Source organism: Cucurbita pepo, chromosome 16 (assembly GCF_057944985.1).
Source record: "Cucurbita pepo subsp. pepo isolate OVF chromosome 16, ASM5794498v1, whole genome shotgun sequence".
Lineage (NCBI taxonomy): Eukaryota > Viridiplantae > Streptophyta > Magnoliopsida > Cucurbitales > Cucurbitaceae > Cucurbita > Cucurbita pepo.
The window spans coordinates 14,096,920-14,123,644 of record NC_141813.1 but is presented as its reverse complement, the minus strand read 5'-3'; the positions used below and the strand labels follow the sequence as shown (position 1 = coordinate 14,123,644).

Genomic DNA, 26,725 nt, shown 5'->3' with positions numbered 1-26,725 from the left:
ATATGGGATTGGTTGAATCATAATGATGAACCGCACTAACACTTGGCACATGTACTCTTACTCGGTCTTTTTTTTTAATAAATTTACAATTGTTACTGATAATGAGACAAAATTGTTGGATGACAATTTTTATAGTAATAGATGAACAATAAAATATAATATAATTAATGAAAAATTGATTTTTAGGATTCTTTTGATAAAATAATTTCAAAATTCAAGAAATAAAATCCTTATCATTTATGATATTTTGATGATCAAACCATAAATTTTCATGAATGACATTAAACATTTTCTTTTACTGCGCGAGTAGCAAAGGAAAAAGAGAGATTAATTAGAACAATGAATCCGTACTTCCATGATTGGAACGTTTTCCGTCGGTCATAGTTAAAGGTATCTCATGATTCACACGTCTATATAAAAAGGCTTGTTTAGTTCATAAGTTCAGGAACCTGAAGCTCCAAAAGATCGGGTGGGAAAGAAACAGAGTTCCGGCAGGCATAGAAGGTAAAGTCAGGATTTTGAGCGTTATTTTGTTGTCGTTGGCCATCAACAATTGGGTGGTCAGGGTAATGGGAAAGAAGGAGGGATATGCAAGCGAGCTAGACCCCAAAGTGTTGAAGCTGAAGAAAGAGAAGCTCACCCATTTTCACTTGTACTGGCACGACACAGTGGGCGGGAGAAACCCATCGAGCGTGGCAGTATTGCCATCGCTGAAGAACGGGTCGACGTTGGGGCTGATGCACATGTTCGACAACCCATTAAGCGTCGGGCCTGACCTTAAGAAGTCGGAGCTGGTTGGGAGGTCGCAAGGGATTTATGCTTCTACTGCACTAGACCAGACCAGGTGGGGCTTCTCATGGCTATGAATTTCTGAGAGTGTTTGGCTTCTCATGGCTATGAATTTCTGAGAGTGTTTGATTAATCCACCGCCACCTAAATAGTGTGAAAGTTATCTTATTTATAATGGATATGGAAATAGTAATAAATGGAAATGGAAAGATAACTATGGTAATAAAGGAAAATATTAGATATTTGACTTCTAATAAAATATCAAATATAATATATATATTCTTAACAATTTCACTCACCGTAAATACAACTGCAGCAGCATCACCATCTTGGGCCGCAACGCCATCCTCCAGAGGGTTCGTGAATTGCCCATCATCGGTGGCAGTGGCCGCTTCCGCTTCGCCAGAGGCTATGCTCTTGCCAAAACTTACTATTTCAACCCCGCCACTTTTGATTCCATCGTCCAGTACGATGTTTATGTCTTGCATTATTGATTTCTTGTCATTATTCTCCATCTCTGCTTTAATCTTATCACTAAAAATATCAGCTTCTCGTGTCACGTGTTTGTAATTAAATTAATAAATGTTTTCTTAAGACCCTAACTGTGCTTTGGCTTTACCATTCATAGGAACCACTCATTTCTTATTCCAATTCACGTGGATGGACCCACCCACTTTATTCAACATCTCTTTCTATTCACATGCTCTGTACCTTTGTTTTTCTCATCTGTAGTCCTTTCTGGGTTCAGTACAATTGAAGTCTTATATTAACTAATTACAGAAAGATCATGTATTATTCAATCAAATAGTAACCATAAATGCAGTCACTATAGGAAGCATGATATCAGCCATGACGTTTGCTTCATAGACTGGAACTCTTTTTCGGTTAGAATACATTAATGAGGGTGATCAGAAATTGCTAATTATAATTTAAAAAGCAGACGTTTTGGAATTTTACACGCTAATAAACAAAACACCGTTTTGGTCATCACCAAATTCATCGCATTCGTATATCGCTGGCATAGATCTGACCATTGATATTCAGTCAAACATGTCCTGCCCATTCTCCATTTTACACCTCCTGCCATTATTCGTATATACAATATATATATATATATATATATATATATATATATATACACTTCCAGTTCTAGGTTCCTCATTAAGGTGAAAAAACAATCTTCTGGGTATCGCCGGCAGCCATGGCATCCAAATTCGCCTCCTTGGGTTTTCTTTTGTTGTCCATGGCCATAATTAGTTCGGCCATGGCGAAGGAGTACTCATTCGCCAGCAACCTGGACCCCAAAGTGCTGAGGCTGAAGAAAGAGAAGCTGACCCATTTTCATATGTACTGGCACGACGTCGTGGGCGGGACCAAGCCCACCAGCGTCGCAGTGTTGCCAGGGCTAAGCAACAGCACGTTGTTCGGGCTCGTCAACATGTTCGACAACCCGTTAACCGTCGGCCCTGACCCCAAATCCCAGCTCGTGGGGAAGTCACAAGGCCTGTACGCCTCCGCTGCACAGCAGGAAATCGGGCTTTTGATGGCCATGAACTTCGCCTTCACTTACGGTAAATACAACGGCAGCTCCATCACTATCCTCGGTCGGAATCCCATTCTCAACACCGTACGAGAAATGCCGGTCGTCGGAGGATCCGGCCGCTTCCGTTTCGCCAGAGGCTATGCTGAGGCCAGAACTCACTTTTTCAACGCCACCTCATTGGATGCCATTGTTGAATATAATATTTATGTCTTGCATTATTGATCCATATGTGAACTTCCCATGTAATTGCTTTGTTTTTCTTTTCCATCTCAATAACGTTACTGCGTGATTGTCGTTATATGATTATTTTTATTTTTCTTAATTGAGGCTTTAATATTTGAAGTCCTTACATGATGCATCATGTCGGCTAAAGCTTATTCTAATTCCTTCTACTTTTCATATCAACCCCAAGAACATTCAAACACGTTATACCTGCTAACGACCTTGTTTATTATTTGTTATTTTTCTTGAATAAAAACTTTAAAATAGGTTATCCTAAAATACTTCCGGAAGCAAATATTCTCGTTTAAGGATGTTTATTAAATTTGTTTGAATTTAAATATTTTATTCTAGTGTCAATAAATCTGAACTAGCTTTGTCATGTCTAAGTTGTGGATATACTTTGGCATGAAAGGGGTAAGCTTTTTGCATGTCTAAGTAAGTTGTGGAATAAAGCTACGTAGCAAAAGATGAAGACCGACCACACTTCTTTTTTGGGCTTCTTTTTTTCATTTATATGCTCAAATATATTCTGGTCTGTCTATAAATAAAAATGGGAGCAGGCAATGAAGGACACAAGACACACCAGTGACATATAATATGGCGAGATACTACTACTACCACCGGTACCCTTACATGGAGTACTTGACGTTGCCTCCTCTGCTGCTGTGCGTGTTCGGTGGGATCCTGCTGCTGGTGATGGCCTTCTCATGGTATATTTTCTACGACTCCTTTCTTGAGGACATCATCTTCCAACTCAAGCTCTTCCTTCTCACCGTGCCCTTGATTTTGCTGCTGCTCCTCCACCTGCTCTCCCTCGGCCTCCCTTTTCTCGTCCCCTTGCCGGAGCAGAATTCCCTCCACCGCGCCGGCGGCTCACCCTGGGGCGTCGCCATTCTCCTCGTCTTCCTTCTCTACGTCATCTCTCACCAGTCCCATTACCACCGTCGCTGGTTCCCTTTCGGATATAGATAAAACCACAACATCCATCCATCCATCCATCTTTAAAATTACTTATTATCATCATGTACCCATAACCATATTTTGTATTTCATTTTCTTCCGCTGATCTTTTGCTATATGTATCGTTTATGTTATTAGAGTTATTATGTTTGAAGGCCTCCATCCACTTTTGAAGGTTCCATTCTTTAGCTGAGTGAAAGGTGTATGGATTCTTTGTTCCCGGGCATTTTGTGCTCGCAGAAGCAAACAAAATTTAAGAAAAAGAATCCCAATTTTTAATCTACAAAAAGTATCCATATTCGTTTTGCAACGCTGCCCATATTCGTTTTGCAACGCTGCCCCTTGGAATATTTGATCATACTGTTTTGGTTTATCAGTGCCAGTTTAGTTTAGTTTAGTCTTACTTATCCTTACTTATCCAAGACATATTGTCTGTGACTACATATTGAATCTCTCACATATTGAATGTCTCAGTCGTGTTGTCCTGAATGTGCAGTCTATGCCATGTGTTCATTCTAAACTTGTTTGTCATGCTTCATGTTTGAGACTTCAATATCGTGAAGTTCTTGTTGGTCATTGATGCTAGTATGTGCCGTAAACAAGCTTTATTTATTTAAACAACCAAACTCTTGCAACTGCATGTAGTAATTGGATTGATTCTAAATAAATTAGTTATGGGATTAAAAGTAAGATTTATAAGGTTAAAAGAAGTCTGGATCTTTTCATTTGTTTGAACAAAAGATAGAGAGATTCAATTATGTAGTAATGTGTGGTTGAAGTTGAAAGAGAAATCGAAAATAAAAGTGATGTATTATTCGTTTTTAAGTCAAATTAATTATAATATTATATTTTTTGAGTTTCATCTAGCGCAAGACAGGCCCAAATCGAATCTTGAGGTTTGGTGGACCGGTTCAAGGTCTACCCAATGGTATAATTGATGCATTGAACAAGCCCAATTCCAACTTTACCTACTTAAATTAGGACTCAAATTAATATGTCATTTGAAATCTTAATTATCTAAAAATATAAATATGGTAAATATCTATTTAATTCGAATACAATTTAAAGGACTATATAAAAAATATAGATATCTAATGGCTGAGGGCCAATTTACGTGTGAAAACGAGTAAAAGTAAATATAGTAACTAAATATATTAGTTTTGGATAAAAACGTAAAAAATGGTTCGTGAAAATATAAGATATTAAAAAATAAATGAGAAATGAAAAAGTATATCCGGAAGATCACGGTTACGCGTTATACACACATATAAACACATGATTTGATGAGTCGATCGCGTTCGCACTCGCATTCGCTATTTTGTTTCCACGTCATCTTACAGTTGAGACGACGAAGAGTCGTTCTTTTTCCTTGCATTTCTGTCAAACCCTAACCCCAATTCCAAGCCCCCTCAACCTCAAGATCCATTTTTCTTATCAGAAATCAGTCTCACGCACTCACTCATCGTTGTTCCGATTGTCGATTGGAATCCCTGTTTAGTTTCCTGCGATTTTTCTCTGTTTCTCCTCCCCCGCAAAATCCGGCCATGTCTACGCTACCGGAGTTTAGTTGAATCGAAGATAATGATCATATTTTTGGCGTTGTTTCGCACCTACTTTTTTATGGGTTTGAACAATGCCGGTGCTTCGCAGAGGTGTGCGCAGAGGCCGCGGTAGGATCGTTCAGAAGCACTTCGAAGAGCCTCCGCCGGCTGGAGCTTACGTAAAAACTCGAGCTGCGGTCGCCAGAGAAGCTGCGGAGGCGAGACCGAGGCCAAGAACGAGGTTGGCAATCAAAGAATTAAATAAGAATCAGGAGGAAGAGGTGATTGTTATATCTCAGAGGGATACTGATTTGGAGGACAAAAAAGTGCAAGGGCTCGAGGTAGAAGAAGACAAGGGCGCTATGGGTGATGAAAGTGGCGGCTTGAGTGCTAATAAGGCTGCTGGCATAGAGGAAGAGGGTAGCTCAGCGCCTTTTCCGGAAAAGGTACATTTCATTTTGAAATACGCTCTACATTAGTTTGGTTGTTCTCATTGTTTCCTGTTTTTAATCTGCCATTTTTTGGTTTGGGCTAACGGCTTTTAGGTTGATTAGGTTGTGTAACCTTGTAATTGCAAGAAATGAGCGTCTAACTTGCATTTAATTTCGGGCGACGGTGTTTTTTGTAAGTGTTCTTTCAGCGATCGTAGCAGTGTAGCCAGCTCACTTGTGTTATTATGGGACAATCATTTGCCGAACAACATTTAATATCGAATGTTCAAATTTAACAGTTCAGTTGAATGTCAAAGTTTAACTTCCGAGTCATCTGCATTCGCTTCTTCACTCTCTGAGCTAACATATCATGGTTTACTCTAGAAGGATCTTTCCACAGTAATTTTAAGCTCTTATTGATCTCTAGTTGAATAGTTGCATAATGTCTATTGAGCTTACTCGTAAACGTTTACTGAATTTTTTCTTGTATAGAATTAAAATAAGAAAGATGCCTATTTTCGGCTTATCTACTTTTCTGAACTTCTAAAATCTTGTGTTATTGGGCTTGGCATGTCTGGGAAGTAATTTAAGTGAATTACCGTCTTCAGAATTGCTGTTTCATTGCAAGTTTATTTATGTTTTGTGGCCTGATTCAAGGTCCAAGTAGGAGGGTCGCCAGTGTATAAAATAGAGAGAAAACTGGGCAAAGGTGGATTTGGGCAAGTATTTGTTGGTCGTCGGCTTACAGGTGGAAATGATCGTGCAACAGGGGCTGCAGCTACCGAGGTAAAACATCTTGGCAGTAGTTTTTATTAATATATGCAAATGAAATAAATTCTAATTTGTCAGTATCCATGTATCATCGTATTCTTACCTTATATTGATTTATTTTATTTTCAGGTTGCTCTTAAATTTGAACACAGAAATAGCAAAGGTTGTAATTATGGTCCTCCATATGAATGGCAAGTTTACAAGTGAGTAACTTTCTGGGTTATGTGGATGTTATTTTTATTGATAAAAATTGTTTTTGTTTTTACTTACCTCTGATACTTTGTTGAGTAGCGCACTTGGTGGCAGTCATGGAGTGCCAAAAGTACACTATAAGGGTCGACAAGGAGACTATTACGTCATGGTGTGTCAACAACTTCATCTTTTTGTGGTATATGGTTTTCATTTTTCTAATTTATTTCCTTCAAGTTTGAATTTTAAGCTTTCTTGTTTAGGTCATGGACATGTTAGGGCCGAGCTTGTGGGATGTATGGAATTCTTCAGGGCAGGCGTGAGTTTCTTGAACTTGTATCTCTATGTTGCTTTACTGGTCACATATGTTCTTGCATGTGTGTTGCATTACTTATCTTTGATACTAGAAGTGAAATGGTGATTTGGATTAATGCAATTTTCGGCTGGAGGAATTAGCTTTGCATATGGTTTTCAACTCTGGTCCAGGGATTTTTATTAAATCAAAACTTGAATGAGATTTGATGATATCTTGAGACCTGATTGACAGTGTCTTATCATTAGTCTTTAGAGATTTTACTCAACCCCATTCTTAATGATGTTATTACTAAGTCAATATGATTCAGAATTGGGCATCTCTAGTCTTTAGTCTGTAAGAAAATAACCATTGGTCTATGGATCGTGGAATATGTAATTTTGGACATTTATTTGTATGTGTCTTATTGTGGTTGGATTTATAGCAGTATGTCTGCAGAAATGGTCTCTTGCATAGCAGTGGAATCGTTATCAATCTTGGATAAGATGCATGCAAAAGGGTATGCAATTATGGTTTCTTTTTAAAAATGATTTACAAGTTTTCTAGTGCAATATATTGTATCTTGACCACCTCTTTCCCCCCCCCCCCCCCCCCCCCAAATGATCAATAGTTATGTGCATGGAGATGTGAAACCAGAGAACTTTTTACTCGGTCAACCTTCTACCGCACAAGAGAAAAAATTGTTTCTTGTTGATCTTGGATTAGGTGAGTAAAGTTCTATACCCGATATAGTAACTGTACTTTTTTTTTTTCCTCAATTTGTTATTATTGTATTTTGTTTCTTATGTCATCTATATCTTACAATTTTTCTGCAGCAACTAAATGGAAAGACAGTTCTACTGGACAGCATGTTGAATATGATCAACGTCCTGATATGTTTAGGTGAGTGATGTGTGCTGTCATCAAATCTTAATGCTATTCTGATCCTTATGGATGTTGTAGAATCCATAATAGTTGTTGGCATGTGTCCATTTGATACTTAGACTTAACACTAGCATTCGTTTTCTTATAACGTGGCTATTATGGCATATTATGTTGATATTGGTTCAATGTTCTTGATACCTTTTCTTGCCTACCACCCCAGAGGAACTGTACGGTATGCTAGTGTTCATGCACATTTGGGCCGAACTGCTAGTAGAAGAGATGATCTTGAATCTCTTGCATACACTCTTATCTTTCTCCATCGAGGAAGGCTACCATGGCAAGGCTATCAGGTATTATAAATTTTGAGTGTATCTAGCACTGTGCTGAAGTTTTTAGTTTCCTTGTCAAACTAACTTCTAACCTGCCGCTTTCTGTTAGGGTGACAACAAATCCTTTCTTGTTTGCAAAAAAAAGATGGCAACGTCTCCTGAAATGTTGTGTTGCTTCTGCCCCCCACCTATTAGAGAATTCCTTGAAATTGTGGTGAACATGAAATTTGATGAAGAGCCCAATTATTCTAAGCTAATATCTCTATTTGAGGGTTTTATTGGACCAAATCCAGCAGTAAGACCCATAAAAACTGATGGTGCCCAGAAGGTAATCAAATTGCCCCAAGTTTTTGGATGATATTGTTCATCAAATGTTCTATTGAATAAATCATTTATTTATAATCATTGCTAGATTATCAGTCAAGTTGGACAAAAGCGTGGCAGGCTGAATATTCCAGAAGAAGACGATGGGCAGCCAAGAAAGAAAGTTCGTTTAGGTGTTCCTGCGACACAGTGGATTTCAGTTTACAATGCTCGGCTGCCAATGAAGCAAAGGTGAAGTTAGATTGTGCAGCTTTCACTACCCCCTCTCATTTTACATGCAACCAGAAGAATTACATTTTGCATTGACCCAAAATGATAGAACTGTGAAGCATGTCATTACTTTTTCCTTGGAGTTTCTGATCAATTAATAAAAGTATTTAGAATGATCGGCAGAAAGGGGGTATTGAGCTGAGGTGGCATTCATTCCATGGGAAATTTCCAATGGCATGCTCTCAATTAGCTTGCTTTCCATGGTGATAGGTATCATTATAATGTGGCTGATGCAAGGTTGTCACAGCATGTAGAGAGAGGAATTGCAGATGGGTTACTTATTAGCTCTGTGGCATCTTGTTCAAATCTTTGGGCATTAATCATGGATGCTGGAACTGGTTTTACGAACCAAGTCTACGAGCTCTCTCCCTTTTTCCTGCACAAGGTCATTTTCTTTCTTTCAATTTGAAGTCAATTTTTCATTACTAAAGTTTTAAATTTCCTGTCGTATTCCATGAAATGGTTATTAAATTTAATATAAAATAAGCAGGAATGGATAATGGAACAATGGGAAAAGAACTATTACATCAGTTCTATTGCTGGTGCTAATAATGGAAGCTCCCTCGTGGTGATGTCAAAAGGTTTGTCTGCATCAATTATGTTTAATGTGACATTGGTTGTTGCTTTATAGATGGATAATTGTTGTTTTCTGTCTCCTGGGCTCCTTATCAATCATAAAGACCTTGTTATCTAGGTTTTTCTTGCACAATTAAGAGTTAGTTTTATTCTTTAGTATTTCATGTCTATATCTCTATTGTAAGGGCACAACAAAAAACTATAGTCAATATAAGAGAATATCGTTCTGATATCAGTTCTGCAAGTTCTTGCTATCAATGTATGTGTACCTACCACTATTTTAACTTTCCTTTTATTCTGCTTCTGCAGGGACCCAATATACCCAACAGTCGTACAAAGTGAGTGATTCTTTCCCCTTCAAGTGGATAAACAAGAAATGGAGAGAAGGATTTCATGTGACGTCAATGGCAACTGCAGGAAGCCGATGGGGTGTTGTCATGTCACGCAATGCTGGTTTTAGCGACCAGGTTGAGTTTTGTTTATGGTTTTATTGACCAGTTTGGGTTAATTATGTTGTCATATGGCTCTACCTCTATTTAGTGTATAACTTTAAACTTGGTGTGGGAATTATGTTAACTCTCTCCACTATTAATTTATTAGTCATTGAACAGGTTGTGGAGCTTGATTTCCTCTATCCAAGTGAAGGCATCCACAGACGATGGGATAATGGGTATCGAATAACATCCACAGCTGCAACTTGGGATCAAGCAGCTCTTATCTTGAGTGTTCCTAGGCGCAAACCCGGGGACGAGACTCAAGAAACACTACGGACATCTCAGTTTCCAAGCACCCATGTAAAGGTACGCTGATTTTAACATGCAAATTGTGGGTGAATAACAACCATTGATATTGCAAATTGTGGATTTTGAATGTGTTTTCTTTGGAGCAGGAAAAGTGGGCGAAGAATCTGTATCTTGCTTGCCTGTGTTATGGAAGAACTGTAGCTTAAACCATATTTTATTATCCCCAAGGAATTCGGAAAGAAAGGCAGCAGATTTTGTTGTTTGGTGCCCATAATAGATAGATAGTTGTTACATTGCTGTAATTTTAGATTGGGAGAGTACATGGCCGTGTTTGTATATTAAATTGGTTCCGTCAGAGCTGTATAAATGGCTTTTCTTTCTCGGTTTCACATTTCAATTTAGTCCTAAATTAACAACTTCTCTCCGACGTTCAATCAAAATATATAAAAAGAGGCACACGTCCATGTCCATGAATAAATATAATCTTTAATTATTGAAATTTCTGAATTTTATTTTAGGTAACTAATTGTGGAACACTTGTGTATAATTGGTCATTAGTTACGCTTAAAAATGTGTGCGTGTTAAGTTAAAACAATTTTTAACAAAGCAATGTTATAGATTAAAATTAAATAAGCAACGCAATGTTATAGATTAAATAAGCAACAACTTTGATACTATAATTGGGGTAGAAAATCGGGTAGAAAGAATTGATGATTACTCATATCCTCACTCATATTTAAGACAGGATTGACTCCTAGTCATATTTTCATCCATAAATATAATGAAAGCTAGTAAATAAAGATCTAGCAGAGATGTTGCTAACTATATATGAAAACAAGTAAAATAGTTCGAAAATGGGTGGAACGTACATGTGGTCATAGACAATACATTATAGAACATGTATGACTGGAACATCCAAAATGCGACCAAACACTAAGACAAGGCACTTTATGTTTGTATTCTATAGAATTCGAGTTTGTCAACATTCCTCCAGCAGAAGATTTTATCGTAGATCAAACTTTGTGTAAAAAGAATGGATAGAAATTTACAAATATGTTAGTGTTTTAGATTGACAGTGTCGCTTCATGACAGAGTTCAACGAGTGGAAGAACATACTGCGAAGTTAGATTGACAGTGTAATCGTCAAATGCATATTGTTACGTACACCAAAATCGCTCTGTTCTAACCACACCACAAAGCATAGTCCAACCGATTCAATTGTAGAGTACATAAGCGCAACCAAATCCAACTCTTATCATAATTGTGGAGTCAGCTTATTGCAGACGAAAGAGAACAAAGAATAGAAAAAAAAAAAAAAAAAAAAAGAAAGAAAAGAAAGAATCTTGATGATTGATCAGACAAGTACGACCTCACTAGCAAAAAAGAATCAACCGCAACAATCCCTCAAGTTATAATTACTGTCCAGTTTAGGTGTTGCAGTAATTAGAGTAACGAGTAAAGAAGCTGAAGCCTTCCTTGAAAATGAAGCAGTGGACTTAATTATCTTTCTCTGATGAAGCAACTTACTTTGAGTACGCAGTGCATCACAGCCTCGTTCAACCTTTGATTTGTGTTGCGGGAAGAGAAAGTCACACAGATCCCAGAAGATAATCACTGATTGAAAGTCTTCAAAATCCTCGTCTCCAGGCAGAAGTCTTGACGATGCATGCGTTGCAATTCTTTAGTGTAAATTCCATCAAACACCATGCTTGTACACTGATGTGGACCACTTTCTGTACAACGCTACAAACTCTAAGCAGAATCACATTCTGAGCGAGCTTTCAATGCTGACGTTTCAGCCAGCACATGAACTTTGGGATCACCCTTTTTCTTCTTCCTTTCACTTTGATCAAGTGATTTGTTTGCAGCCTGATCAGCCTTGGAGACAATTTTTGAGACTGTAAATCCAGCATCTTCAAAGAAGTTTGATCTGTCAGGAATGACAGAACTTCTTAGAACAACCTCGATGCCCTCATAAGTCCATATGCTTAAGACTGCCTCTCCTTTAAGACCAATGGCGAACCAACCCAGTCCAGCAGCAGCAGCATCCACACAACTTGAATCCCAACTACTCCCACAAACATGAAATTCCCTTCTCACCCATTTTCCAAGTTCTGCAACTCGATCTTTGCCTATAGGTGGCTGAGCAAAGCAAGAAACAATGAGGATGCTACTAAATGTAAGAGAATCTATCAGATTATATTATCCAACAGAAAAAATAAATTCAAAACGCAACTTTTCATAAATATAAAAGGTCAAGACTTTCCAATAAATATTATGCAAACACAATGACACCCTAAATGTAACAAAATTACAAAAGAAAAAAACGCATAGAAGGCCAGTTGAATCATCAATTGATTATCCTAAAGGATCATAAGTAGTGACCAATATCCAGACGAAATAAATTATAAAAGCCATACGCAGTACGCACATTCCAAAAATAATGCAAGTTAGGAAGACTACGACAATCAAATTCAGAAGTCAAATGATGCACATATATATATATAAACTGGTCCTGGAATAGCACTTAAATTTCAGCAACATACTGCACAAATGGTTATCAAACTACCTATTGCAAATAATACCTGCAACTGATTGCCAAAATGGTCCTCCAGTATTTTGCTTGCATTTTCTGTTTTCCCCATGTGTAATGGAAGATAAGGAGATGCCCACACTGTAACATAAATTGTATCCACAGATGTTTCTTCCACATCTAGCCTCATGAGCCCCGCAACATGAATTGTATGACCAGCCTATGTAAAAGCGATACTAGGACTATGAAATCTCTACCACATTTTCTTGTTGAAAATAGTTGTACAGAAGATCAGATTGAAAGTAGAAACATGGTCCTCAAATTTCAACGTTATTACACAGAGTATAAAGTTTGGCCAATCAGTTTAATGACCATGTAATTTTTGGTACAAGTATTTCATGTTAGTTATATCATGTATCCTCTTAGTCAATAACATCGACTACTTGTCCCAAAACCTAATCATCTCTGAAAACTAAAACTCAAAAAACGAGGATTCAATGGAAATGGAGCAGCACTTAAGTTTCAGGCATGAAAAACTATTTTTTCAGATTATTATGTCACTCTAGTGCCCGTCAAAAAGGAATCATATGAGCAACATTCTTGATATTCTTTCCCAGGGATTGAGGGGATTCTCTATTTTGAATTATTCTTTGAAATCCCTGCTATTTATGGGCAGCGTTTCTTTCGAAATTTCATGTCTTAATAAAAATTCAATTTCCTTACCTTTATCCTGTAAGTCCTCGGCTTCAATTCCTTGCTGATGTGAACAAGTTTCTGCTCTTCCCTCGTCAATCTCGTAGTAATTTGATGGGGATTGAGAAGGCCAGGAGTATCGAACAATTTGGCTTGACCCGGAAACATACCCTCCACTCTGATTATCCCCAAAGTTGTACCAGGAACAGGTGCTTCAGTCAACTGCGTGATCTTCCCACCAACGTGCTTTCCTATTGAATTAATCAGCGTGCTTTTCCCAGCATTTTGTGCTCCAACTGCCCACACATTTCCCCTCGGCCCAACCAAGTCAATTACATCCTCCACCAAACTTTTCAGCCCCCAATCTCTAACCGCGCTCACCATGTGCAGACTTGTTATCTTGTTGATACCACCCTCCCTCGCTCTCTGCCTCACCCAATGCTCAAACCTCGTTGGTGATACAGAGCTAGGCAGCAGATCTATTTTTGTCACCACCAGCACCACTCTAGGCACATTACCCGATTTCCCCTGTTTCCAGGCAGTTGAATTGTCCTCAATAGTCGCCGAGACCAAGTTCGCGACCTTCTTTGGGAATGACCCATCAAAATCTGCAGCATCAACGACCAACAGCACAACAGACCGGGTTCCCGTCGTTGACACCAGTCTCCTACCGATAGTATGATCGAAATCAAAATCCGGCAGCAAATTCTCCAGTGCAGGATCCTTTACCTTCCCATAATGCCTCAATGAGTGACACCGCGAACACACAGTTGGCTTCTGGGCTTTCTCGTTCACATTCTCTTCACTTTTCTGATGTTCAGGCTCCATTACGAGGCCTCTTTTGAGGAGATCGGAGCATTCAGATTCATCGTCGACGGGCACAAGATGCGTAAGCAGGCGATAATTGGAATCTTTCCTTGAGGGTTTGACGAAGAAGCCTGGATGCTTGGGATTGGTCTCTTGCATGTGAACTCCACAGCCAGGGCAGACGAGGGAGAATCGGGAAGTGGCTTCGGAGTAGTTCCCATCACGGGTGAGAAGCGGAGATTCTGGAGGTGTGGGTTTCGAAGAGAAAGGGTGGGAGGAGGAAGAAGGCGAAAGAGGAAGTGGAATAGCGGAAGGAAGTGGGCAAAGGATTCGTGGGTTTGAGCAGAAAGGCGAAGAAAATAACTGCGAGCGCTGCAAAGGGGAAACGAAACGCAGGGAAAGAATGGGTTTGAGCTTCAAAGCAGAAAGCTTTCGAGCAATCAGCATTTGTTCGGCTGGTTTTTCCTCACCTCTCTTCTTCACTCCACAGGGTTTAGGGTTCAAGCCGGTGAAGAGACCGATGGAAGACCAATGATACGACGTCGTAACTTCTCTTACCACCACTTTCATTTCCATTTTCCTTTTAATTTATATTTATGTCACTCTCAAATCTTAATTTCGTAGTTTAATTCACGTTCAATTACTTTTAAATTTGTATTATTTTTCAAGATTGGGCCTCATGGCCCTAAGCTATATCGATGGGCCTTCTCAATATTGGGCCTCATGGCCCGACGCTGTGAAGAATCTTTTTTTTTATGGGCCGTTTCAAGATTGGGCCTCAAGGGCCAATCTGTGAAGAATATTTTTTTCTGATGGGCTTTTTCAAGATGGGGACTCGGGGGCTCTTAGCTGTTAAGACTATTTTTTTTTTGTTCAGATGGGCCTTTTAAAGATTGGGCCTCAGGCTCTCTAAGTCTAAGCTGGAAAGAATCTTTTGTTTTTATGGGCCTTTTCAAGATTGGGCCTCAGGCGCTTCAAGCTGTAAAGAATCTTTCATTTCTGATGGGCCTTTTCAAGATTGGGCCTCAGGGGCTCTAAGCTGTAAAGAAATTTGTTTCAGATAAGGCCTTTCCGAAATTGGGCCTCAGGGCTCTTACGCTGTTGTTTCGGATGGGCCTTTACAAGTTGAGCCTCAGGGGCTTTAAGCTATATAGAATCTTTTCTCTCAAATGGGCCTTTCAAGATTGGGCCTCACGGGCTGTAAGCCATATAGAATCTTTTGTTTCAGATGGGCCTTTCAAGATTGGGCCTAAGGGGCTCTAAGCTATATAGAATCTTTTGTTTCAGATGGGCCTTTCACGATTGGGCCTAAGGGGCTCTAAGCTATATAGAATCTTTTGTTTCTGAAGATTGGGCTTCAGGCCCTTTTAAGCTGTAAATAATCTTTTGTTCTGATAGGCCTTTCCAAGATGGGGCTTGAGGGATTGTGGGCTCTAAAGAATCTTTTGTTTTCGGCCTTATTAAGAATGGTCGAAGAACAAAATAAATAAAAATAAAAATAATATAAATTTAAGTATTGTATCGAACCAAAAATATATTTTAATTAAATAAAATTCGAATGGGTTTAATTAAAGTAAGTTTTAAGTAACCATATGATTTGATTCTTCATCGGTGGAAACTTTTCTTTAGCTTTAAAAATCTTGAGAGGAAGTCGGAAAAGGAAAATTTGAAAAGGATAATATGTATAAATGTTGGGTTTGGGCCATTACAAATGGTATCAGAGCCAGACACCGGGTGGCGTGCCAGCGAAGACGTTCAGGCCCTGAAGGGGGTGAATTTTGAGATCTATATCGATTGGAGAAGGGAACGAGTGACAGCAAGAACGCTGGGTGTCACGGTCCTATTTTTTCAACCATGCGGCATCGTGATCTTAACACTCTTACGACCAGCTTCAAGGGGAATTTGGTCCCATATATATTTTTTGCTTGACTTTGTGGCTTCATCGGACCTTAGGCAAGATTTGTTTTTGTCAATCTAACATCGCTTATGTGGAATCCAAGCTTGTTTGACCACACATGCTGCCTGCGTCTGTATGTTCAATCGTCTGTGACACAATCGACTTGCCTGTACACTAGGTCAAGTCATTCGACTCAACCTTGCCTCTACTCGGGCCAACGTCTCTCAATGCAACATCGCGTCTCATCTTGTCATCTTGATTCCCATCGACATGACCCGTTGAGCTTGACGTCGTCCCGAGTCTCAGGGTGTCGTCGACCATCACAACTCACTTGGTCAGGCCATCGAGAACAGGCCCACGTGTCACTCATCTCATTGGGACATCCCAAACATCTATCCATCTGGGTTCTTATGGAGGCATTGACCCTCCTGTGCCCATGTCATGTCATTTACGGATACCGTACCAGAAAGCGGGTGTCTGTAGCAACCTCCGACATGCGGGCTGGGGCGTAATAGCGGCACACCCGTGCCGCCCGGTACTGTCCTTTAAAAACCCATTTTCAAAGGAAGTCTCCTGAGACACTCATCTCGGCACGCTCGCCAATGCTGTGATACACTCATGTGTCACAGGGTAACTCGCTTAGGCCACCTGGCCTAAGGTGGTGGAGAGCTGACAATGTTACCCCTACAGTATATTTTGAGCCATTTTTAATCCACATAGACATGATTTTGGCTAATGGGTGCCATGGAGTGTCCATCTGGTGTCTGGTTGACACCGAATTTGGCGATCATTCATATTTCATATGGACGGACTTAACTCTAGAACCGCATGCCCAAATTCCTTTCAGAACCCTGACTTTCGAGGTTAAGGGCAGGGACCCAACCCGGCCCTTCAACAAGCATGTCTTTGCCACTCTTATCTGTTCGATGTCTTTATCTTGCTTATGTCTCTACTTGTCTTCAATGTCCACTCTGTGTGGTGTGTTAGATGATGCACTGTCCTCCTCGGTCGCATCATGACACTCGTCTAGTACCTCGTGTGACCCGATGGGCGCCACTTGAGGGTCGCTGCTTCTCATGTTGCAAAGTGAGGGTCACAACCTACTTTCTTTATAGTTAGGTTGTGACACTACACGTCGACTGGGGAGGCGAACGAAACATCTTTTATAAGGGTGTGGAAACTTTTTCATATAGACGTGTTTTAAAAATCTTGTATAGAAATCTGAAACGAAAAACAAAGAGGACAATATTTGCTAGTTGTGAATTTGGGCGTTTCATTAAAAATACAAAAATGGAGTGAACCCACCGCATATTATCGAAGCTAAAAATACAAAACTCTTACGAGTTTTTTTTATCATTGGACATTGCTTCTTGTTGTAACATCACAAACAAAAATAGAAACACAAAATCACTTTGTCTTCACCAAACTAAACAAGGACACCATGGAAGCTTGTGCGAGTCTCCCGCACGCGCTTTACATTATTTAGTATTGTTACTTTGACCATAAAACCGACCCTCCACACACAACTATATAGATATCTATTTTGATACACTTGCATGCATTACTCTAAGAATCACGCGCTTTAGTTGAGTCTTCTGCAATTGGTCCTGATTTCTCCTGTGCTCCCAGTCAAAGGCCCGAGATTTCCCATGTTAATCATTGACTGAGCGAAGGCGGTGAAGAATTGGCTCTGGCTGCTGGCGAAGCTGTTGACAATACTGATAGTTGGAGCTCCGCTGGTGGAGAACAGAACTTGGTCACTTTCCAGAAGCCCGCGATTGCTCTGAAGATTTGTGAAGTAGTTGCTGTCGAAGGTGTCCGGTGTTGTTGGGTCCAGATTCACGAATGTGTCTCGCCCTGGTTGACAGTTTTGGCGCAGCTCGTCCGCATACGTCGAGTTCAGGGTCGGGTCCGGGTTTGAAGTGTTTAGCCGTCTGTCGAAAAATCGGCATCTCAAACGCCCAAATGTGTGTGCACCTGCGCATGCATGCATGTACCGAGATTATTTATGATCGTCTGTCTATTTAATCTTCAAAACATTTAAGGTTGGAAGGTTGAAGATTGTTGGAACGGAGTACTACATTGACTAATTTAGGAAATGATCGTAGGTTAAGGAATATCAACTCCATTCGTATGAGGTCTTTGGAAAAATTCAAAAATGGACAATATCGTACCATTATGGAGAGTCGTAGTTCACAACATGGAATAAGTAAATAGTTTGAAATGATTACCTGATAGAGCAACGAGATCGGTAGTATCGTCAAGTTGAACGTCCCTGAACTTTCTTCTCAGGACTGAGAGATCGTCAAAAGGACTTGGAAGCTCCATGGCACCATCCAAATTTGCTGTTCTTCCATCTCTTCTTCCTAATTGAACCTCCCAACCCGGGCCTCCTGCCTGCAAAATGCGACGTATAAATATACATACATGGCTTAGCTTGTGTTAATTAATTAGTGTAGTTTAAATTTGTGATGCACATAGTATTGGCGTTATTTTTGTTTATAATATAGTTAATATTGAAGTAGGTACCAAGTTGACGGAGTGTCGAGAAGCAAGGGCTAGTATATCAGCACAAGAGACGACCCCGGGACAAACATTCTCGATTGCAGCTTTGATGTCATTAACAATATTGAAACCTGTGATGCCAGCGTTTCCGTTTGCACCCAGCTCGCTCACTATGCCATCTTGATCCTCTAATAGCACCGACCCATCACATCCCTACAAATACAATTATTTCATTTTAGAGTATTAGATAGATTCAACTCTGTAACATATTAATCTAACGTAAGCTCTTGAGTCCATTAGCGATTTAACGAAGTTGAAAAAGAAATGAAAGAAACCGAGAGTCGAGCAAATTACATCGACGAAGCAGTCGTGGAAGTGGAGACGGATGAGTTTGGCACCAGCCCTGTCGTCACTTCGCAGTGCTTGCTCCACAACACCACGCACAATGCTTGATACATTGGGACATGTGGTAGCGTAGAATGTGGAGCTCAGTTGTGCGCTCACAGACCCAACCATCAAACACACAACAAATAAGAAAGGCATGAAAGCTTTAAAAGATGCCATTACAATAGACAAAGTAGGAGAGTTTGAGGCCTTAAGTTAGAACAATTAGGTTAAGCCCTTAGGTGTCCTTTAGAGTTGTGAGGGAGTATAAACAGAGCCACATCCTTTTATAGACATGAAGAAGGTGGTGAGAAGGTAGTGGAGGCTGAGGTTATTACGTGCCACAGGACAATCAAACCTTGAAAATAAGCCACCCTTTTACTTTTCTTAACCATCTATCTGCATAAGAAATTTCAGCTTTGGATTTCCCTTTGAATTTTCTTCCCACTCTGAGGCACAGCCCAGGAACGATTCAATTTTGGAGATTCTAAGTTTTATTATTAATTAGAAGCAAAATTCTTTCTTGCTTCATCATAATCTCTTCCTTATTTTGTTTGTTTGACTTCTTTGTGTGGCACGTAATCAAAAAGTGATTAGCGGCTGTTGATTCATCAAATAAAGCTTTGCTTGTTGGCGAACTTAAGTATAGAATGAAATAGACATTTTATTGGTTAATGTATCATTGATGGTTGAAAAACTGAAAACTTGTGTGTCTGAATGATTTGATTTTAGGGAGATTCTTATGTTATATTAAAGTTTAATGGTTGATTATTAAGATGCAGATTTACAATGGACGCAAGGGGTAATGTATTCCACTCTAATTTTACTAATTCGGCCTAATTAAACTTACAAACAAAAAGTCTTTGGGGCTGTAACATCAAATCAGCAATGCCAGCTCAATCTACTTTGGAATTCTCTCTCTCTCTCTCTCTCTCTCTCTCGAGTTTGTAAAGAGATATCTTTCTTTTCTGCTTTAACAGCTAGCGGAGGTTTATCTCACGATTTTAAAACGCGTTTTTGGGGGAAGTTTTCACACTTTTATAAGGAATGTTTTATTATCTTCTCCAACTGATGTGGGATCTCACAATCTACTTCTCTTGGGGGCCCAACGTCCTCGTTGTCATACTGTTCAAACCTTGGCTCTGATACCATTTGTAATAGTCTAAGCCCACCGCTAATCGATATTGTCTGCTTTGACCTATTACATATTCCCATCAACCTCACGGTTTTAAAATGCATCTACTAGGGAGGGTCCCTCTCCAACCGATGTAAGATTTCACATTTGTTAAAGTAGATTGCAAAATGATGGATAGTTGATGGTTGAAAGGAAGGTAGAAGAGTGAGTAGTCAGAGGTGGAGGGTGGATGGAGTGGTTCATGTTCTTCCATGGCTCTAAACAAAGAGTCCCTTACAGTTTAGTTATACCCTACCATGTTGGTTTTAGGGAAATAGACAGCTGATTTTTCTTTACAAATTTAGGCTCATTTGTTTTTAAAACTCTCAAACCGCTAATTTGGACCAAGAAATTGAAGTATCTTTCCAGTTTACATCAATAAGGTTTTATAGAATTGTAATCCACGTGATTGGTGGGCTAAACAGATAAATGTATGGGACCCCACTTCCTTCTATTATTGCTTTCTACATTTTTCTTCTTCCTCTCTCAATGCATAATTAGGTTGAAGATACTCACAGAATATCCTAATATTAACCCGAATATGACCCACGATTCTCATAAAATTAAGTCTACTAAACTCAAGTTTAATAGCTCACACTACTAACGTTAATTAGATGAAATAATTGAATTAGAAAAAGAAAAAAAATCATGTGGGTAATGTAAGGTAACGTAGAAAGACACTTGTATTGAACATTTATGGAAGAAAATTATAGAGCAATAATAATCCCATCTTTTTTTAGGATGACAATTAATAAGACCACGGCCACAAACTGGATATTCATATGTATATGCTCAGAAGCTGCGTAATGAAGGGCTTTCATTTCAGTTGAGTCTTCTGCAGTTGCACCTAACTTCTCCCTGGTCACCAGTTAAAGGGCTGATATTTCCCATGTTGATCATGGACTGCCCGAAGCTGTCGAAGAACTGCTGCTCGCTGCCGGCGAACATGTTGACGATATCCACGGTGTCCTCGCCGGGAGTGGAGAACAGGACCTGGTCGCTGCCGAGAAGGCCGAAGTTGGACTGAAGGTTGGTGTAGTAGTTGTTGTCGAAGTCGTCGGGAGTGGTGGGGTCGAGGTTCAAGAAGGTGTCTCTGCTGCTAGCGCAAGCTTGACGGAGCTGGGTTGCATATGAGGCGTCCAGTGTGTTGTCTGGGCTCGAAACGTTCAAACGTCTGTCGAAGAATCGGCATCTCGAACGCCCGAATGTGTGGGCCCCTACCACGTCAAATATCCACACAAACATTATTATTATTATTATTATTATTATTATTATTATTATTATTATTATTATTATTATTATTATTATTATTATTATTATTATTATTACTACTACTACTACTACTACGCTCATCATCATTCCTCAAGTAACATCCTTCACTGTGGCCGACACGAGAAACAAGTAAGAATAAACTATCAGAAAAAGGAAGGAAAAGACGTGAAAATATCCGGAGTTGACGTAATGATTTTGAAAAACACTACACGACAATCCACAGCGCATGTTGAGAGAGCAATCAAATGCAGCCATGCACGTCGCTCCAACGGCGTCTTGTCTTCGAATATTTAAATGTGAATTGCAAATATAAATGGTATAACTAGTGAAGAGAAATTTAATGCCATGTTTATTTAGTTCAAAACGTCTAATAATATACTTAATTACCAGATAGAGCAACAAGATCAGTAGAATCAAGACCCACTCTGCCGAACTTTTCTTTAAGTTCTCGAACATTTTCGAAGGGACTTGGAAGCCCATCGATTGCGCCTTGTAAGTTGGCCCTTCGCCTGTCTCTTCTTCCCAGTTGAACTTCCCAAAAGGGTCCTCCCACCTGAACAAACATAACAACTATGAGATCTCGCATCGGTTAGAGAGTTAAATGAAACATTCTTTATAAAAAAAAATGTGAAAATAGAGAAAAGATCAAAGAAGACAGTATCGTAGACTTGAGCGGTTACAACAATGTCTTAATTCATATGTCTGAGTGTGTTATTAAAATATTACATGCTTCGTTGATACTTATTATTATTATTTTGTAAAAATGGTTACCTATATTTGTAGCAATTTAATAAAGATAAGATTTTAGTATAATTACCAAAGAAACCGCATGTACGGAAGCTAAGGCTAAGATGTCGGCACAAGAAACGACACCAGGACAAGCCTCCTCGAGGGCAGCTTTGATGTCATCAACAATGTTAAACCCTGTAATATTTGCATTTCCAGGAGCGCCAAGCTCACTCACTACTCCCGTTTGGTTCACTAGTAAAACTGATCCATCACACCCCTGAAAATTGTAACCAACCAGCCTTCTAAATAAATCTTTCTAGCTCAATATCAATCTTTGTGGAAAAAGGAAGAAATAGTGAACTAAAATGAAATTACATCAACGAAGCAGTCATGGAAGTGAAGGCGAATGAGTCTGGCACCCGCTCGGTCATCGGTCTCCAAAGCCTGCTGCACCACACCGCGCACAATGTCCGATACGTCGGGGCATGAGTCGTCATAGAACGTCGGGCACAGCTGAGCTTTAGAAGCTCCGACCATGAACCCCACAAACAAAAAGAAAGCAACTTTGAAGGAAACCATTCTTTTTCTCTGGGGATCGAAGCAGCTGTGATGGTTTTGGCGAGGGATTGTGCATAAAGCACGTGCCTTTTATAGATAAAAAAAGGTCCTTTTTTTTAATTTTTTTTTTTGAGGAAGGTTATGAATATGACAAGGTGGTGGTGGCTAAATCACCGGCGAGAGTTTACGTGGTAGGGGCAATGAGGTTGTGAGGAAAGAGAATATTGGGGGTTTTACTTTTCAAATTTGAAGGCATACTCAGCCAAGCTCTCTATCATGCAAATAATAGGACACAATACAATAATGGTGTAGTTAACAAATCGGACTTGAAGATGGCTGGACGTCCAATTACATTTTAGACAAATTTGAATAATTTTTTCTGTCTTTTTCTTATATTTTATGGCCTCCTTTTTTTTTTTTTTTTTTTTTTTAAAAACGTATTTATTTATCTCAATGCTTTTAGTTGTTTGGCATAAATATTTATTTTATGTCTAACTTTTCACTCATAAAATTTTAATTATTTATTTGACAAAAACTTAACTACTCCGTTGATAAATTTTATTAATTATTTAACAAAAAAAAATTGAAAATGTTTTAGAATCAACCAACCCAATACTTTATGTACGTTCAAATATTTTTCCACCCCAAGCATCTATTTGTGTTAGGGTAAATGAAACATAAAACATATTTATAATTTATTAAAATACTTGGCAATAAGGAAATAAATATTTTTAATACAATTCAAGCACCATAACAAAATGTTTATGAATTTAGAGAAATTGATGTTTATGATTGACGGGGGGGTCCCATTGTACAAAAAAGTCAAGAAATTATGATTCATTACTTTTCATGTTTAGGGTTTAATAATCAGATATATTTACTAAGTCAGGTTTTTGTTGCAATTAGCAATTTGAATCTATTTTTTCATTACGTGTCCAAATCAACATGACCAACTCAACAGGCCATCCCTATAATTATGATTGACGTGGCATTTGCATGTTTTTATAAAAGTAGCTATAATTTTAATTTGTTCCATTCCCTTAATTATATTTTAATTTTGGTCGTTGAGTATTAAACCTTTAAAATTCCAATACATCAAATTGATATTATTATTAATAATATATCAAAATAAGTGGGTGGCTGCTGGGTGAGGTAAGGTTCTTGGAAGGCGGTTTTCGGGTTTGGGTGAGATTAGGAGGTACCTCTATAAAATAATTGTTCTTTTTTTGTTTCTTTCTAGTACACAAAACTGATTAAGGATAAGGATCACCAAATTTTCTTGGCCTGTAATTAATTGTATGTTTTTTTTTTTCCCACAAAAAATGAAGAAAAAAACAATAAATTAAAACAAAGAATAAAATATCTTTTATATCTAAATTGGATCCCATGTGATTGGTGGGATCAGATTGCACTTTCATAACGATCCATCAAATCCCGTCTTCAATGCCCACAAGAAAAGGCTGCTGTCATTATGTCTCTTCGTGTTACCTGCCACTAACCATCAATTTATCATTAATAAACACTTTTTTTTTTTTTTTTTCTGTATGATCAATTTCCTAAAACGAAGAAATTAATTTAATATAGTAGAGTTTATTTGACATAAATTTTTTTAGTGTATTAGGTTGTAATTGAGATTAAGAGTCCACAGTCAACCATGAATAAATACATAAACAAGTGAGTTTACTTGTAGACAACCATAAGTAATATACAATTATCTCATATAATATGATATTATATTTTCAAAACATGTCACGTAATTTCCGTTATTCATTTGACTTTGATTAATACATCAATATCTTTAATACTAATACTTTATAAAATGGGTGTATTAATATATTGAATTAGACATAGTGATTAAGTAAAAGTGTGACAAGTAATGCACTAAATTAGGTAATTTTAATTCTTAACATTGATTACACAGGTATATTTTTTTTTATATCTATGTTTGTGTTAGATGAGTTGAATAAATAGTAGTTATATAGAGTAGTCAATTGATTTGCCTATAAAAACTTAAATGATACATTTTAATTCATCCAACTTTATTTTTTAATATATTTTAACATGCACACTTTTTTCTATTTTATTTTTAAACTTTTTAGAAGGTTGATTTTCTTATGAATAATTGTATGGGGAGAAATATTCGGTTTTATATTTGCACCGACAGATGTTTTATTAAAAATTTATCAATAAGGCTATGCTTATTTTGACATCAATATTTGAAACATCTTACTTGTTCTTTTTTTTCTTTCCTTTCAAAAAATGGTGGGTTCAAAGCCTTTTCTCTGAAATGATGTGAATATATAATATTAGATATAAAATTAAAAGTGATGCCTTTAATTTAAACTTCCTTTGTTTATGATTTGAGAACTTTCTTTTCAAAAAAGGAGTAAGTTCTTTCCATTTCTGGGTTCATTTTCCTTGGATTTGGATATGATGCATAAGCATAATTGAAACAGAGTCGTCCGGAGGACTATGATGAATGAAAAAGAAGATGAGTAGCGACCGCAAGCCTGCCCTGCCTTTTTTATTTACCTTTTTCCCCCTAAAAAAGGACACACAGATTTGAGAAACACCCAACTAATTAACATCCTAAGCTTATACTTTGATTTTGCAACTCCACAATAATAACAAGATTCACTCTTGTCAGCAACTTTCCATTTCCAGGCAGACAGGCCAAATTGGTTCTCTGAAACTGAGATTACATAACATCGTGGCCTTCTCCACCCGTGGCGGAGTTGACCCTCCTGCAATTTCTTCTGATTTCCCCACGGCTGCCAGTCAAAGGCTTGATGTTACCCATGTTGATCATGGACGTCCGGAACTCCTTGAAGAAGGTGCCTTCTCTGGCCGCGAAGCTGTTCACAATGGCGATGGTGTCCGCCCCAGCAGTGGAGAACAGCTCTTGATCGCTCTGCAGAAGCCCCTTCCCCGCTTGAAGGTTGGTGTAGTAGTTTTTGTCGAACACGTCCGGTGTTGTCGGGTCGAAATTTGCTCTTGTGTCTGGACCAGCAGAACAAACCCCTTCAAGGAATCCTCTGTAGTTAGCGTCCAGTGATGGATCTGGCCTTCCGGTATTGTTGAAATTGGCAAATCGGTGGCTGAAGAATCTGCATCTCGATCGCCCAAACGTATGCGCTCCTGATTTAACCAATTCATAAAATTACCATCAGTTCAAAATAGTTGGTGGCTAGGGGGTTAATTATTGGATGAGTGAAAGATTGATTGACTAAATTAATTACCAGATAAAGCCACGAGATCAGTGGTTCCGAGGCCAACATCAGAAAATTTCTTTTTGAGTTGGACGAGAGTTTCGAAGGGACTGGCGAGGCCACTATCAGCCCCTGTTTTGTTCGCTATTCTACTGTCTCGTCTCCCGTATAACACTCTCCAACTAGGCCCTCCTTGCTGAAAAAGGGGAAAAAGACACCGTTTTTCTTATTGGGTCAAAAAAACAAGATACCCAAACATAAGGAGTGGATGTAGGTATTGGAAATTGAACTCGGAATGAACATATTACCACATCCACAGAATCCTTAGAAGCCTGAGCTAGGATGTCGGCACAGGAAACGGTATTGGGGCATTCACTCTCCACGGCGGCTTTAATGGCGTCGACAATCTCGAGTCCTTGAATTCCCTGATTTCCGGGGGAGTTCAGCTCACTGACTATGCCGGGAGCATCCTCTAGCAAAACAGAGCCATCACAGCCCTGCAAAATCAGCCAACAAATCAAGTCAGATGAGGAAAAATAAAAATAACTAAGTAGGGAGACACACACACAGAAAAGAAAAAGAAAAAAAAGAAAAAAGAAAAAAGTGATTACATTGACGAAGCAATCGTGGAAATGGAGGCGGATGAGTTTTGCACCGGCACGGATGTCGGTTTCGATTGCTTTCTTGACGGCGGCGCGGACAATGTTGGGGAGGCGAGGGCAAGTTCGGTCGTAAAAGGTCTCGGAGAGTTGAGCTGAGGAGGCTCCGAAGAGAAGAGCCCATAAGAAAAAGATGGGTATGGCATTGGAGGAGGCCATTTTGGAAGTTGGAGTGAGGAAAAGGTTGGGTAATGGAAGCCGTTTTTATAGAGACTAAAGCCGATTACCGGGTCGTGTGTTATGCCCACGACACGGCGGCGGCTGACACTGTATAGGTTACATGGAGGCCACTGTAATTGAAAATTTGAGCCTTATGAATCTGCATTCTTGTCAATATTCATCATTTGACTTTTTACAAATTTTAGGTATTATCCTCAGTTTCTTTCACATGAACAATGAAATTACGGGTTCGTTATATATTAGTAATTGGAAAAAAAAAAT

The 26,725-nt window shown here is 38.9% G+C and overlaps 8 protein-coding genes across 11 annotated transcripts; 4 read left to right on the top strand and 4 right to left on the bottom strand.

Moving 5' to 3' along the window:
• Positions 1 to 491: 491 nt before the first annotated feature.
• LOC111777674 (dirigent protein 7) lies at positions 492 to 1,391 on the top strand. 2 transcript variants are annotated; one of them, XM_023657381.2, is made up of 2 exons: positions 492 to 844; positions 1,109 to 1,391. In XM_023657381.2, exons 1-2 carry the CDS (start codon positions 570 to 572, stop codon positions 1,281 to 1,283), a joined length of 450 nt encoding a protein of 149 aa, XP_023513149.2. In that variant the 5' UTR covers positions 492 to 569; the 3' UTR covers positions 1,284 to 1,391. The 2 variants fall into 2 exon arrangements, with proteins under 2 accessions (XP_023513149.2, XP_023513148.2); XM_023657380.2 differs by having other exon boundaries at positions 1,106 to 1,391.
• A 542-nt stretch (positions 1,392 to 1,933) lies between these two features.
• LOC111776969 (dirigent protein 22) lies at positions 1,934 to 2,679 on the top strand. Its single transcript, XM_023656397.2, has one exon. The coding sequence runs from the start codon at positions 1,991 to 1,993 to the stop codon at positions 2,552 to 2,554; it is 564 nt and encodes a 187-aa protein (XP_023512165.1). The 5' UTR covers positions 1,934 to 1,990; the 3' UTR covers positions 2,555 to 2,679.
• A 145-nt stretch (positions 2,680 to 2,824) lies between these two features.
• Positions 2,825 to 3,823, top strand: LOC147789126 (uncharacterized). Its single transcript, XM_087118604.1, has one exon. The coding sequence runs from the start codon at positions 3,152 to 3,154 to the stop codon at positions 3,524 to 3,526; it is 375 nt and encodes a 124-aa protein (XP_086974730.1). The 5' UTR covers positions 2,825 to 3,151; the 3' UTR covers positions 3,527 to 3,823.
• Positions 3,824 to 4,801: 978 nt separating this feature from the next.
• LOC111777373 (casein kinase 1-like protein HD16) lies at positions 4,802 to 10,255 on the top strand. Of its 2 annotated transcripts, none has more exons than XM_023656930.2 (16): positions 4,802 to 5,500; positions 6,143 to 6,271; positions 6,386 to 6,459; positions 6,548 to 6,617; positions 6,709 to 6,764; positions 7,183 to 7,257; positions 7,369 to 7,463; positions 7,574 to 7,640; positions 7,843 to 7,972; positions 8,061 to 8,279; positions 8,364 to 8,506; positions 8,756 to 8,930; positions 9,036 to 9,126; positions 9,431 to 9,588; positions 9,733 to 9,921; positions 10,011 to 10,255. In XM_023656930.2, the coding sequence occupies exons 1-16, from the start codon at positions 5,147 to 5,149 to the stop codon at positions 10,068 to 10,070; spliced, it is 2,085 nt and encodes a 694-aa protein (XP_023512698.1). In that variant the 5' UTR covers positions 4,802 to 5,146; the 3' UTR covers positions 10,071 to 10,255. The 2 variants fall into 2 exon arrangements, with proteins under 2 accessions (XP_023512698.1, XP_023512700.1); XM_023656932.2 differs by having other exon boundaries at positions 4,803 to 5,500; positions 7,186 to 7,257.
• An 841-nt stretch (positions 10,256 to 11,096) lies between these two features.
• On the bottom strand, positions 11,097 to 14,462 carry LOC111777782 (P-loop containing nucleoside triphosphate hydrolases superfamily protein). 2 transcript variants are annotated; one of them, XM_023657496.2, is made up of 3 exons: positions 13,121 to 14,460; positions 12,450 to 12,617; positions 11,097 to 12,006 (listed from the first exon to the last, which is right to left on the bottom strand). In XM_023657496.2, exons 1-3 carry the CDS (start codon positions 14,342 to 14,344, stop codon positions 11,617 to 11,619), a joined length of 1,782 nt encoding a protein of 593 aa, XP_023513264.2. In that variant the 5' UTR covers positions 14,345 to 14,460; the 3' UTR covers positions 11,097 to 11,616. The 2 variants fall into 2 exon arrangements, with proteins under 2 accessions (XP_023513264.2, XP_086974456.1); XM_087118330.1 differs by lacking the exon at positions 12,450 to 12,617 and having other exon boundaries at positions 13,121 to 14,462.
• A 2,623-nt stretch (positions 14,463 to 17,085) lies between these two features.
• Positions 17,086 to 18,954, bottom strand: LOC111777676 (peroxidase 2-like). Its single transcript, XM_023657383.2, has 4 exons — positions 18,654 to 18,954; positions 18,324 to 18,512; positions 18,026 to 18,191; positions 17,086 to 17,771 (listed from the first exon to the last, which is right to left on the bottom strand). The coding sequence occupies exons 1-4, from the start codon at positions 18,861 to 18,863 to the stop codon at positions 17,377 to 17,379; spliced, it is 960 nt and encodes a 319-aa protein (XP_023513151.2). The 5' UTR covers positions 18,864 to 18,954; the 3' UTR covers positions 17,086 to 17,376.
• A 1,563-nt stretch (positions 18,955 to 20,517) lies between these two features.
• LOC111776705 (peroxidase 2) lies at positions 20,518 to 22,632 on the bottom strand. Its single transcript, XM_023656028.2, has 4 exons — positions 22,234 to 22,632; positions 21,947 to 22,135; positions 21,517 to 21,682; positions 20,518 to 21,074 (listed from the first exon to the last, which is right to left on the bottom strand). Exons 1-4 carry the CDS (start codon positions 22,435 to 22,437, stop codon positions 20,680 to 20,682), a joined length of 954 nt encoding a protein of 317 aa, XP_023511796.1. The 5' UTR covers positions 22,438 to 22,632; the 3' UTR covers positions 20,518 to 20,679.
• Positions 22,633 to 24,912: 2,280 nt separating this feature from the next.
• Positions 24,913 to 26,476, bottom strand: LOC111777737 (peroxidase 2). The gene is made up of 4 exons (XM_023657452.2): positions 26,237 to 26,476; positions 25,934 to 26,122; positions 25,656 to 25,821; positions 24,913 to 25,554 (listed from the first exon to the last, which is right to left on the bottom strand). The coding sequence occupies exons 1-4, from the start codon at positions 26,441 to 26,443 to the stop codon at positions 25,115 to 25,117; spliced, it is 1,002 nt and encodes a 333-aa protein (XP_023513220.2). The 5' UTR covers positions 26,444 to 26,476; the 3' UTR covers positions 24,913 to 25,114.
• Positions 26,477 to 26,725: the final 249 nt, after the last annotated feature.

Coding starts and splice junctions, on each gene's coding strand:
- LOC111777674 (XM_023657380.2), top strand. CDS start 570: ATGGGAAAGAAGGAGGGATATGCAAGCGAGCTAGACCCCAAAGTGTTG. Junction 845..1,105: donor ACTGCACTAGACCAGACCAG/GTGGGGCTTCTC, acceptor ATACAACTGCAG/CAGCATCACCATCTTGGGCC.
- LOC111776969 (XM_023656397.2), top strand. CDS start 1,991: ATGGCATCCAAATTCGCCTCCTTGGGTTTTCTTTTGTTGTCCATGGCC.
- LOC147789126 (XM_087118604.1), top strand. CDS start 3,152: ATGGCGAGATACTACTACTACCACCGGTACCCTTACATGGAGTACTTG.
- LOC111777373 (XM_023656930.2), top strand. CDS start 5,147: ATGCCGGTGCTTCGCAGAGGTGTGCGCAGAGGCCGCGGTAGGATCGTT. Junction 6,272..6,385: donor CAGGGGCTGCAGCTACCGAG/GTAAAACATCTT, acceptor TTTTATTTTCAG/GTTGCTCTTAAATTTGAACA. Junction 7,258..7,368: donor GATAAGATGCATGCAAAAGG/GTATGCAATTAT, acceptor AATGATCAATAG/TTATGTGCATGGAGATGTGA.
- LOC111777782 (XM_023657496.2), bottom strand. CDS start 14,344: ATGCTGATTGCTCGAAAGCTTTCTGCTTTGAAGCTCAAACCCATTCTT. Junction 12,618..13,120: donor CGAGGACTTACAGGATAAAG/GTAAGGAAATTG, acceptor GCTTTTACATAG/GCTGGTCATACAATTCATGT. Junction 12,007..12,449: donor ATTTTGGCAATCAGTTGCAG/GTATTATTTGCA, acceptor TGCTTTGCTCAG/CCACCTATAGGCAAAGATCG.
- LOC111777676 (XM_023657383.2), bottom strand. CDS start 18,863: ATGGCATCTTTTAAAGCTTTCATGCCTTTCTTATTTGTTGTGTGTTTG. Junction 18,513..18,653: donor TCCACGACTGCTTCGTCGAT/GTAATTTGCTCG, acceptor TTGTATTTGTAG/GGATGTGATGGGTCGGTGCT. Junction 17,772..18,025: donor CGATCTCGTTGCTCTATCAG/GTAATCATTTCA, acceptor ATGCATGCGCAG/GTGCACACACATTTGGGCGT.
- LOC111776705 (XM_023656028.2), bottom strand. CDS start 22,437: ATGGTTTCCTTCAAAGTTGCTTTCTTTTTGTTTGTGGGGTTCATGGTC. Junction 21,683..21,946: donor CCGTACATGCGGTTTCTTTG/GTAATTATACTA, acceptor ATGTTTGTTCAG/GTGGGAGGACCCTTTTGGGA. Junction 21,075..21,516: donor TGATCTTGTTGCTCTATCTG/GTAATTAAGTAT, acceptor TTGACGTGGTAG/GGGCCCACACATTCGGGCGT.
- LOC111777737 (XM_023657452.2), bottom strand. CDS start 26,443: ATGGCCTCCTCCAATGCCATACCCATCTTTTTCTTATGGGCTCTTCTC. Junction 26,123..26,236: donor TCCACGATTGCTTCGTCAAT/GTAATCACTTTT, acceptor CTGATTTTGCAG/GGCTGTGATGGCTCTGTTTT. Junction 25,555..25,655: donor TGATCTCGTGGCTTTATCTG/GTAATTAATTTA, acceptor TGGTTAAATCAG/GAGCGCATACGTTTGGGCGA.